Source organism: Monodelphis domestica, chromosome 4, assembly GCF_027887165.1.
Source record: "Monodelphis domestica isolate mMonDom1 chromosome 4, mMonDom1.pri, whole genome shotgun sequence".
Lineage (NCBI taxonomy): Eukaryota > Metazoa > Chordata > Mammalia > Didelphimorphia > Didelphidae > Monodelphis > Monodelphis domestica.
In genome coordinates, this window is record NC_077230.1 from 351,561,197 (window position 1) to 351,572,823 (window position 11,627).

Here is an 11,627-nt window from a genome sequence, read left to right on the forward strand (position 1 = left end):
TTTTTGTTTGTTGTTTACATTTTTATGTTTGCTGAGAAAGAACACAGGATGAGAATAATAGGTGAAGTTTGTTGTAGTGCTCTTTCACCATAGGGAACTCTACAAAGAAAAATGTCTATTTCTTAAAAAAAAACAAACTCTCATTTCTTTTGAGGTGTTTCTGATGCTATCTCTGCTTCCCTTATCTGATCACTACTCTTCACACTCCCAACTCATTTGAGAATGCTAAGAACTGGCACATCATTTAGAACAATTACCAACAACTTCTCCACAGGCTACAGTATATACAATGTAACTTTTTGGAACCTTTATTGGGATGAAGTCAAAGATAAACACTTTATCTTTTCTTTTTTGAACACCTCAGGACCATGATGTGCAACCACTTATATTGTAGGGTTTGAGTGAAAAGTTTCTCTCTTTTTTTTTCTCTAGGATTTGGAATTTTCAACTTGGAATTGTGCCTCTTCCAATCAACATGCTACCTTTCATTAACACTACAGCTTCTCTCACCTTCCTTCTCACTGGTGTTCCCGGACTGGAAGCCTTCCACACCTGGATCTCTATTCCTTTTTGTTGTCTCTATGCAACTGCCCTTTCAGGAAATAGTATGATCCTCTTTGTTATCATCACTGAACCAAGCCTCCATGAGCCCATGTACTATTTTCTCTCCATGTTGTCCACCACAGACCTGGGTTTGTCCATATCTACTCTGGTCACCATGCTAGGCATATTCTGGTTCAATGCCAGAGAGATCAGCTTTAATGCCTGCCTGGCTCAGATGTTCTTCATTCAACTCTTCACTGTCATGGAGTCCTCGGTACTCTTGGCCATGGCCTTTGATCGCTTTGTGGCCATCTCTAATCCCCTGCGGTATGCCACCATTTTAACAGAATCCAGAATTGCTCAGATTGGAGTGGTGATTGTCACCCGGGGGACAGTTATACTTACACCGATGGTGGTTCTACTTAAACGCCTATCCTATTGTAGCAGTCATGTGCTCCATCACTCTTACTGCTTCCACCCTGATGTGATGAAGCTGTCATGTACAGATACCAAAGTTAACAGTGCAGTTGGATTAGCGGCTTTGATTAGCACTGCTGGAGTGGATTCAATCTTTATCCTCCTCTCCTATGTATTGATCATTAAGACTGTCCTCAGCATTGCCTCTCCAATGGAGCGGCAAAAGGCTTTTAGCACTTGCATCTCCCACATTGGAGCTGTAGCTATTTTCTATATCCCTCTCATCAGTCTGTCCTTTGTCCACAGATTTGGGAAGCAAGCTCCTCCCTATGTGCATACACTCATTGCTAATGCTTACCTGCTCATACCCCCAGTGATGAATCCAATCATCTATAGTGTGAAGACCAAGCAAATCCGCAAAGCAGTGCTCAAAGTTTTACTTCCCAAGGGGTCCTAGGTCTGACTGAGGATCTGAACCCCTCATTTCTATTCCTTATGGGAAAGATTCAAACATATTGATGATCTAATCAATAAAGATTGTCTGGGGGACAGTGGAATTCAACTTCCCAGTGAGACATCAGCAATGTCTTAAAGTGAGATGGGAAATGGAAGAGAGAATAGCTTTACTTGGGAGGTTAATTTTATTCTATAATAGATAAGAATGTGATATCACTAGAGTAATCAATTTCTTGTTGTGCATATAGAAATTTGCTACATCTGAAATACATTTACCCAGCATCCTTTTAAGCTGCATCCTCATTTTATATACAGAGGCTTGCAAGACAAATTTGACTGAGATTCATGCTGCAGGACTCTTTTGGATCTTGGGTTTTTCTGTAAAGCACAACAGGTGTGGGTCTCTGGCTCTGAGCTCGCTCACTTGGCTGAATTAACTTCACTTTATCCTATATAATAAATACTTTGAGTATTTATTCATTTTAATCTCACATTAGTCAATCTCTACTATAGAGGATAGGCAGTGATTATAATGTATGATTTGTTAAAAATTAAATTGTTTGTATTTTTCTTTCCTATTTCCAGACATTCTTTTTATAAACTTTCTTCATATAAGCAAATAGACATTTTCTAAAAATTCAATTTTGTAAAAAAGCCAGATCTGACTTTTTTTTTTGAAATGTCTCCAAATTTCAAATAGCAAATATCCCCTGAAAACTTATTATGTTCAGGTATTTTGATTAAGTAGCTAAACTTTATATTGGTTAAAATGGAGTATTCAGGATCTGAAGTTAGAGGACTATGGATTAAAGGGATTATCATTTATTGCCTATGTGACCGTAGGCAAATCACTCAATATTTTGTCCTCAATTTCCACATTCATAAGAAGAGAGGGATAAATTAGATGTCCTCTCATATCCCTTCCAACACTAAACTTATAAACTCCAAATTATATATCTATTAATTTCCTATCATAATAGTCGAGACTATGGACTTAAAATGACAATCCTCTTCTATTTTTTATTTTCTTTTTTCTCACTGGTTATAGTATCTATTTTTAAAATTACATATAAAACAATTTTAACATTTGTTTTCTAATATTTTGAGTTTCAAATTCTTTCTTTACCCTTTCCTTTCCTTGAGGCAGTAAGCAATTTGATATTGCTTTTACATGTGGTATCATGCAAAACATATTCCTATATTTGTCATATTGTAGGAGACATAATGAAAATGAAGTGAAAATGATATGCTTTTACCTGCATTCAGACTCCTTCAGTACATTCTCTGGAGGCAGATAGCATTTTTAATTATCCTTTGGATTGTTCTGAAGCACCATATTATTGAGAATTGCTAAAGCATTCAGTTTTTCATCATCCAGTATTGCCTTTACAGTACACAGTAAGAGCAGTGTTCTGCTGGTTCTACTCACTTCACTCTACATAAGTTCCATGTAAGACTTTCCAGGATTTTTTCTGAAATCTTCCTGATCATCATTTATTATAGCACAAAAATATTCCATTATAATGATATCAACACCCTGTTGAGCCATTCCTCAATTGATGAACATCTCCTCAGTTTCCAAGTTTTTGCTACCACAAACAAAGCTAATATAAATGTTTTTGCACAAATATATTCTTTTCCCTTTTAAAAATTTGATTTGATTTGATTGATTTCCCCCTTTTTTTGGAAATCTTTGGGATACAGGCCTAGTAGTGGCATTGCTGGATTAAAAGGTTTGCACTGAACACTTTTATAACATTTTGGGCATAGTTCCAAACTCCATCAAGAGTATATTTGTGTATCAATTTTCCCACATCCCCTCCAATATTTGTCATTTTGCTTTCTTGTCACATTAGTTAATCTGGTAGATGTCAGGTGGTACATCAGAGTTGTTTTAATTTGCATTTCTTTAATCAAAATTGATTTGGAGCATTTTTTTCATATTGCTATGAATAGTTTTCATTTCTTCATATGAAAATTGCATATCCACTGACTATTTAGAAACTGGCAAATGACTTGTACTCTTATCAATTTGACTCTGTTCCCAAATTATTTGTTAAATGAGGCCTTTTTCAGAGACACAATGCAATTTCCCCAAGTTTCTTTTCCTTCTCATCTTGGTTGCATTTGTTTTGTTTGTACAAAGTCTTTTTAATGTAATATAATCAAAATTATTCATTTTCTCTTTTGTAACAATGTCTACCTCTTGTCTGGCCATAAATTCCTCCATTATCCAGAGATCTGACAGGTAAACTATTCCATACTCCCCTAATTTGTTTATGGTAGTACTCTTTATGTCTAATTAATGTACCCATTTTGACCGTATCTTGGTATACTGTGTGAGAGGTTGGTCTATGTACTTTCTAGCACATTTTTTTCCAATTTTCTGAGAAGTTTTTGTCAAATAATGAGTTCTTGTCTCCAAAGCTTGACTCTTTGGGTTTATCAAACACTAGATTATTTTGCTCATTTTCCACTTGATTCACTACTCTATTATTTAGCCAGTTCCAGATTGTTTTGACTGTTAATTTATAGTACAGTTTATGATCTGATGTAGCTAGGCTTCTTTTTCTTTTTTTAAAACAACTTCCTAATTTTCCATATCTTGGAGTCAAATCTATCGATGAAATATCGTATGTATTGACTTCACTGACAATCAGACTTTGCTTATATTATCCAGCCATCCATTTATTTGTTTAAAAAACTCACATTTAAATACTCTACTTATAAACATCCAAAGAGGTGGGTAGCATAAGTAATATCTTTATTTTATACACAATGGAATCTGAGGTTAATGACTTACCCATAGTCACATATACTTAATTCCCCATCTTTTGATTTGAAGACCAGTGTTCAGTTTACTATGCTTCACTTACATAGCTAAAGTTACACAGGTGGCAAATGTTAGAATTTTAGACAACAATTATTGTATAAATCACATTCATTGAAGTTCCCCATTAGATAAAAATGTGCAAAAGGATCTAAGCTCTAGTTGTCAAAGGAAGAAATTCAAGCTATTTGGTAGCTATAAGAAAAGAGTCTAAATTATTAATAATTAGAGAAATACAAATGAAAACATATCTAAAATACTACCTCATACTTATTATATTGGCAAAAATCACACACAAAAAGGAAAATTTACAATTTTGGAGATACTTCAGGAAGGTAAGCACACTCAGCTGATGATAAACTTATGAACTGGTCCCTGTATTTGGTAAAGCAATTTGGAAAAAAAAATAAAGCATTATACTCACTGATCTACCAATATCATCTCTAAGTCTATATGTGAAAGAAATGAAAGAGTAAACATAACCATGTTAAAACAACAACAACAACAACAACACACACACACACACACACACACACACATATATATATATATTAGCTTTTTACAGTGTAATAAAGAACTGAGAGGTATCCATAAATTATGACATGGTAAATAAACTATTGTATCTCAATGTCATGGAATATCATATTGCTATAAGAGATTATGAAAGGGATGATTTTGGAGAAACTTAGAGAGATTTGTATGTTTTAAAGCATAAATAAATGAGAATAACCAGGAGAAAAAATTACTACCTTAACAAGATTGTAACAAAAATGGTTTTGAAAGATTTAAGACTCTGATCAATGTAATGACCAACCAGAATTCCAGAAGGCTCATGAGGAAACATTCTAACTCTAACTCTCTCCAGGTAGGGGAATAAAAAACTTAAAATGAAAAAAAAAAAGATGCATCAAGTTTTAGATGGCAAATGTGTGAATCCATTTTGACTATCTGCTACAAGGATTGTATTTTTTATATCTTTTTCCACTGGAAGATTTCGTGGGAAGAAAAACAGAAATGATATTGTTTTTAAAAAAAGAGGAAAAAGGGATCACTGATTAATTTCAAATTTTACTCAAGGTAATAAAGAAGAAAAAATAGACAGGTAGGTCAGTTTTTAAAGTAATGTGTCAAATTTATGTATATATAAATCTATTTATATCTATCTACACACATATTGTTCATCCTTCATTTTGAAGAAGACCAATGACATTCATTATGGGGTGATGTCTTGACTTTTGAGTGAATTGTATTTAAATGAAGCTGTCACACAAAGTTGTCAGCCTCACTCTTTTTTCTAGAGTCTTCAAAGTCCAGTAGCAAGATTTAAGGCATGATGACTGATGCTGGCTTGGGACGTAGTGGATGACATTGCCATCTTCAAGGTCTGACCAAGCAGCACTAAATAAATGATTCATAGTGCATTTTTTCAGCACCCTTCATGGCTGTTGGAACAAATTGTTCTCATGCACCCATTCTGTAAGGGTCTTTACATGTGTGGGGCAGATATTCAACTAATGTACTGAAGGGTTTGAGACCTGTTGATTACCCTCAACCTTGTTTAGTCTGCCCAACAAGTCAGTTTTACTAGAGTATGGCCACTGTGCATGCTACAGATTCTTGGAACCACAGAAGAGAGAGGTGAGAGTTGGTTGAAAGGCAGACATCAAAGGTAGATGAGCAACACTGAAAAGAGTTCAGCAAGCCTTCATACCAGAGGTGTTAGTCTTCCCTGTATACCCCATACATTCCATACATATATGTACATATGCATAGAAAGAGAGACAAACACATAGGTATGTGCATAAAATCAAGTTATAAATAATAGAAATTTGTAGTTTTATTTATAATTCTCTTTCATATTCTTCTTGGAAATATTCTCTATATTTAGAGGCAACTAATGAAGTAGTAGCTATAACACTGAGGTTGGAACAAAAAAGAAATAAGTCCAAATCCAGCCAAAATCCAGCCTCAAATACTCACTAGCTGTGTGATCCTGGGCAATTTGCATAACATCAGTTTTCTCAAACTTAAAATAGAGATAATAGAACCTACTTCACAGATTGGTTGTGGGGATCAAAGAACACATTTTTTCTCATCATCTTGCTGGAAATTAATGATGCTATACTAGTCCTGCCAATCCAGAACAGGTTTTAGAATTAAATGAGAATGTAGAATGCTGAGTAATTTGGGAATTATAAAGTGTTAGAAAAATGGGAAATTCTAATAAAGGCTAATTATCTATAGTATAGGCAGAGGGCTTTACCATTTAGAAAATAAAATATTTTAATATTTATTCATTATATATGAGTTCCACTAGAATCCTATAAATTGAATGTTAGGTCTTAATATCCTGCCACCAACTCCACTCCCTGTTTTACTGGTGAGAAAATAAAGGCTCAGCCAATTGCAATCACTTGTTCAAGGTTAGACCTTTGGAAATGGTAAGATAAATGCCTCAGGAAAGGCAAACTCTTTTTTTTTTAACTTTTAAAGCAAGAAAGAAATGATGTCCACAAATTACGGACCCTTAAACATGACTTAATTTCCAGATGAAATACACTAGATAGTTTTAGTTAAGGAATGATTAATGAACATTTAGGAAAGAATTAATATAAGGGGAAAACACCCCAAAAACCTTTGTTATGTGCTTATTATGTGCCAGGTACTACATGACAGTCATGACAGAACAATTACTGTGAACTCTCAGGACTTCCTAACCCTAGACCAAGCACTCTATCCATTGCTCCACCTAGCTGGAGAGAGTGAGACAGACAGACATATAGGCAGAAACAGAGAAAGACAGAGCCAGAATCAGAAAGACAGACAAACAGAGACAGAGGCAGAGGGAGAATAAATATGAATGAGAAGTCAAGAAATATATAATCAGCCCCACTCTGGGTTTGGTCATTCTAATGGATAATTATCTCACATGAGAGATACTATATGACTAGGTTGTGGCTGATTTTGTCAGACAAATAACAATTATTGAGTACCTACTGTGTACCAGGCAATCAAATAAGTACTGACTTTTGAATGCTACATTAAGGAGTTTGGTGCTTATCCAGTAGACAATATGTTGATTCTAACAGTCATCATTCTGTGTGCAGATCTTTATTATAAGTCCTGTTATTCATCCTTTCCCCCATTTTGTTCATTCCTTATATTTAGTTCAGAAGGAGGATAATTGCCTTGTCAACTACAAAGGGAAGCATCTAACTGAGCATGCTACATTTTCTTTGCTCCACTTCAGAGCAGAGCTTATATACCATTTCACAATTCACAGCTAAGCAAATAACATGAGATTTCACCAGAAGCCACAACTCCGTCAGATACATGGGGACAGAAATCAGTTTTATACATGGCTTCCCTTGGGAAGAAGAACTTTATGAATAGCTTTGCGGATCTGCTTGGTCTTCACGCTATAGATAATGGGGTTCATAACAGGGGGGATGAGTAGGTACACATTTGCCATGAGAGTGTGTACATATGGCGGAGCTCGTTTCCCAAATCTGTGGACAAAGCACAAGCTAATTAAGGGGATGTAGAAGATGGCGACAGCGCCAATGTGGGATATACACGTGCTGAAAGCTTTGTGCCGCTCCTCTGGAGAGGCAATGCTGAGGACAGTCTTAATGATCAGAACATAGGAGAGCAGGATAAAGAGAGAATCCACACCGGCGGTGATGATGAGTGCAGTTAACCCAAGCACACTGTTGATTTTGTTGTCTGAACAAGAGAGTTGGATAATGTCGGGATGGAAGCAGTAGGAATGGTGCAGCACGTGGCTGCGACAGAAGGACAGGCGCTTCAGAAGCAATACCAGAGGCGTTAGTATCACTGTCCCTCTAAAGAGGATTACAAACCAGACTTTGATGATGCAGGAGTCTGTTAAGATGGTGGCATATCTCAGTGGGTTACAGATAGCAACAAAACGATCAAAGGCCATGGCCAGAAGCACCGAGGATTCCATCACAGTGAAGAGCTGGATGAAGAATGTCTGGGCCACACAAGCATGGAAACTTATCTCTCTGGCGTTGAACCAGAATATGCCCAGCATAGTGACCAATGTAGAAATGCACAAGCCCAGGTCAGTAGTAGATAGCATGGAAAGGAAATAGTACATTGGTTCATGAAGGCTTGACTCATTGATAATAACAAACAAGATCATGCCATTCCCAGAGAGGGCTGTTAGGTAGAGGCAGCAAAAGGGGATAGAGAGCCAGGCATGAGTATCTTCAAGTCCAGGAACGCCAGTCAGGAGGAAGATCAAAGAAGAGGCATTGTTATTAGAATGATAAGACATGATGATTATGGAGAGAGAGTTCTTTTGTAATAATATGTCCTAGAAAAAGAAGTTTAGTTTTAATACAGTAAAACAGAAACAATTAACTATACATATATTTATGGCAGTTACATACCTGCACTTTGACTCACACACTTCTTTTCTACTTCTTTCTCCTCCTTGCCACAAGCATGTGTGTGGTTGTATGTTTGTCTGTCTGTGATACATCATGAATACTCAGGTTCTTCTGGAACTTCTTTACCTCCCCTTTAAAACATTTTGTTTGGTTTTCTAATCATCCCTCTCTTCAAACTTATTTCCAAGTTAAGATTCCTTTTTCTTTCAAAATTCTTCTTCCCTCCCTTTATCTTTGTCTCTTCTCTTCCCCAATCTTTTCATTTTCTGCTCCTCTATATGGTTTGGAAGGGACAGAGAAAATAAGAATGGCATCTAGTCTCTACTAATGTCCCCTCTATAACCTTCTGATTTTAAGCACTATAGGAAAATGGAACTTGGCTTGCTTTTTTATTCCTCTAGTATAGAGGATATGCTGAAATCTTAAACATCTGGGAGATATGTATATATCTAAACTAACATCAAAAGAGATATCTCTAATTCTGAATACTATCTTTTGGCAGAGATTTTCATTGGAGGGCAATCAGGGAATTGGCAGCACACTATTGAAAATATAGAAAACATAGCAAAACACTCTATTGAAAAAATAGAGATGTTGACCCTGGCAATGTAAAAAAAAAAATTCATTGGGGTATAACAGTCATCTCCCAGGAACATAATGTGGAAGGAATATTGGATTTTGAGTCCACAAATCTGTATTTGAATAATGAGGGTGTTATACTCCCTGTGAGACCTTGGACTAGTCACTCAACTTCTCTAGAGTTTATTCATTTTTTATTTATGAATTTTCCTTTTAAAATTTAACAACCATTTATTTTTCTCTCCATTCTCTCTTTCCCCTGAAAGAAAAGAAAACCTCCTATAATAGATTTTAAATAGTTAATATAACTTGTAATATAGTTATGAAAAAACACTCTTACATAGTTGTGAAAATAAATTCCCATATTAGCCACATCTACATGTATTTGCTTCATTCTGTAACATCACCAAAATGAATATCTTTGAAAGACTTAAGAGTGTCTGCTGTTTTAATCCTTAAGGTTTTTGGACTAGATAAACTTGGAGGTCCCTTCTAGCTTAACCTTAGAGATATTAATATTTAGTATTGTCCTACTGAAGAGGGACTGTTTTTTTTTCCTGTTTGGCTGACTAGAACAGAGCTCAGGATGACAGGTGCAAAGTGCAGCAGGAAAATTTAGCCTAAAAATAGAGAAAATTTCATAAGCTGTTCAAAAGTAGAATGTATTACCTTGAGAAAGAATGTCTTTCCATACTAGAGACTTTCAAACAGAACCTCAATGACCACTTAAAAGGAACTTACAACTTTAGAAAGGTGATTTCTATTCAGATAAAAATCCTTTCAGGTGGCTTCTGAGTTCCCTCCCACTTCTGAGATTCTGTGATCCTTAGTTATCTTGCAAAAAAAAAAAAAACAACTCCACTGGGATGAATCCCCCAAAGACCTAGATCTGCACTCTCATTCTCATACTTGCTGTCTGTGTTGTGTGGCATTGAGCAAGATCCTTCCCCTCTCTGGGCTTCATCATACTCTGAACATGTGGCAGTTATTCCAAATAATCTAGACTTTAGGTCTATGGATGAAATAGCTCAGGCAACTAGATGGCCCAGTGAATAGGAAGCTAAGTCTAGAGTCAGAAAGACTTGAATTCAAATATGGCCCCAGACACTTATAAGCTGTGTGGCCATGGGCAAGTCACTTAACTTGTGTTCTTAGTTTTCTTAACCCTAAAATGGGAACAATAACATCACCCACCTTGCAGTGTTTTTTGTGAGAATCAAAATAGATAATTCTTTTAAAAGTGTTTAGGACAGTATCTGGCACATATTACATGGTTATTTCACTCCCTTTTCTCTTCATAAGAACAGTCATTTCTTTATTGGATAGCTCTTAATAAAAGATTACCCTCCATTCTCTTCCATTAAAGTCTACCCTCTGATCTTTTGATAGTTTCTCAGATCTAGAATCAAATTTCAAAAGAAATAGTGGAAGGATTCATATTTTATCACTTGGCTCAAACATGCCATCCTGAACTATAAATACCATATTCTCCTTTTTCAAGGATTTAAAAGAGAAGATCCATAGAAATGGAATGATTTTAATTCCAAAGCTGTGATTTAACAAATGAAGAAACAAAATTACAGAAAACTTGTCCCTTACCCAAAATGACAAATCATAAGACAGAGCCTGATATCTTTATGGTAGCTGGTTTCCTCCCTGACCCTTCCTTTGTTCATTTAAAAATTGGTTGCTTTGAACTTTTGTCATAAGAAATTCTTCATGTCTAACATCCAACTTTGGGTTTTTTGGTGCTGCTGAGTATCTGTCTTCAACCTTCTAATATTAACATATGCCCTTAGGTCTCAGCACCCTATAATACTTACTATGGCCATCCACTGGAAGGGGATGTAAGGAGAGACTCTTATCTTCACAAAGTGGAGGGCACAAACCTGGGGATGGAAATCCCACTGGGTTCTCAGAATGGCAAATATTTATAAAGAGTCATGAGTCAGCCTGGCTGGTTTCATTTTCCCAGGAGAAGCCTCTATCCAATGGGGTTTTCTGCATAACTACACCCTGGTAGTTCTTGGAGATTTTGTGATTTATTCTGTAGGGAAGGTTTTGCATTCTCTACCTATACCTCCCTGCCTAAATGTGTTTATAAATTATGATTCAGTTTGTTTTCAATTATTCAATCATGTTCAATTATGATTCTTTTCTCTTATCAGAAATGATTGACATCTTAGGTCTCCATCCTTGGTGATGGTAGAGAAGGAAATTTGAAACAAGTTGAATAAGTAAATAAATTATGAGAATTAAAATAATTTCAGTGGTACCTCCTAACTTTTCCAGTTTTCTTATAAATGCACTCTCTTCCACAGTTCTCTACAGCCTTGCTGGTCTGCTGTTTGTTGCTCAGACCAAAAGCTCAGTCTCATTGTCTA

At 35.9% G+C, this 11,627-nt stretch overlaps 2 protein-coding genes across 2 annotated transcripts in view; one reads left to right on the plus strand and one right to left on the minus strand.

Annotated features, from left to right (window-relative positions):
- LOC100015564 (olfactory receptor 51F2-like) overlaps positions 1–4,673 on the plus strand; it is a 171,396-nt gene extending 166,723 nt beyond the window's left edge. The window contains exon 4 of the mRNA XM_001364159.4: positions 433–4,673. Coding sequence (XP_001364196.2) covers positions 476–1,417 — 942 coding nt within the window. The 5' untranslated portion in view covers positions 433–475 and the 3' untranslated portion in view covers positions 1,418–4,673. The remainder of the gene's footprint in view (positions 1–432) is intronic.
- Positions 4,674–7,510: 2,837 nt separating this feature from the next.
- LOC100617862 (olfactory receptor 51F2-like) lies at positions 7,511–8,556 on the minus strand. Its single transcript, XM_003340967.3, has one exon. It carries the CDS (start codon positions 8,547–8,549, stop codon positions 7,599–7,601), a length of 951 nt encoding a protein of 316 aa, XP_003341015.2. The 5' UTR covers positions 8,550–8,556; the 3' UTR covers positions 7,511–7,598.
- Between the last annotated feature and the right edge of the window lie 3,071 nt (positions 8,557–11,627).

Excerpts from the sequence above, each read along its gene's own strand:
- LOC100617862 (XM_003340967.3), bottom strand. The coding sequence starts at position 8,549 with ATGTCTTATCATTCTAATAACAATGCCTCTTCTTTGATCTTCCTCCTG.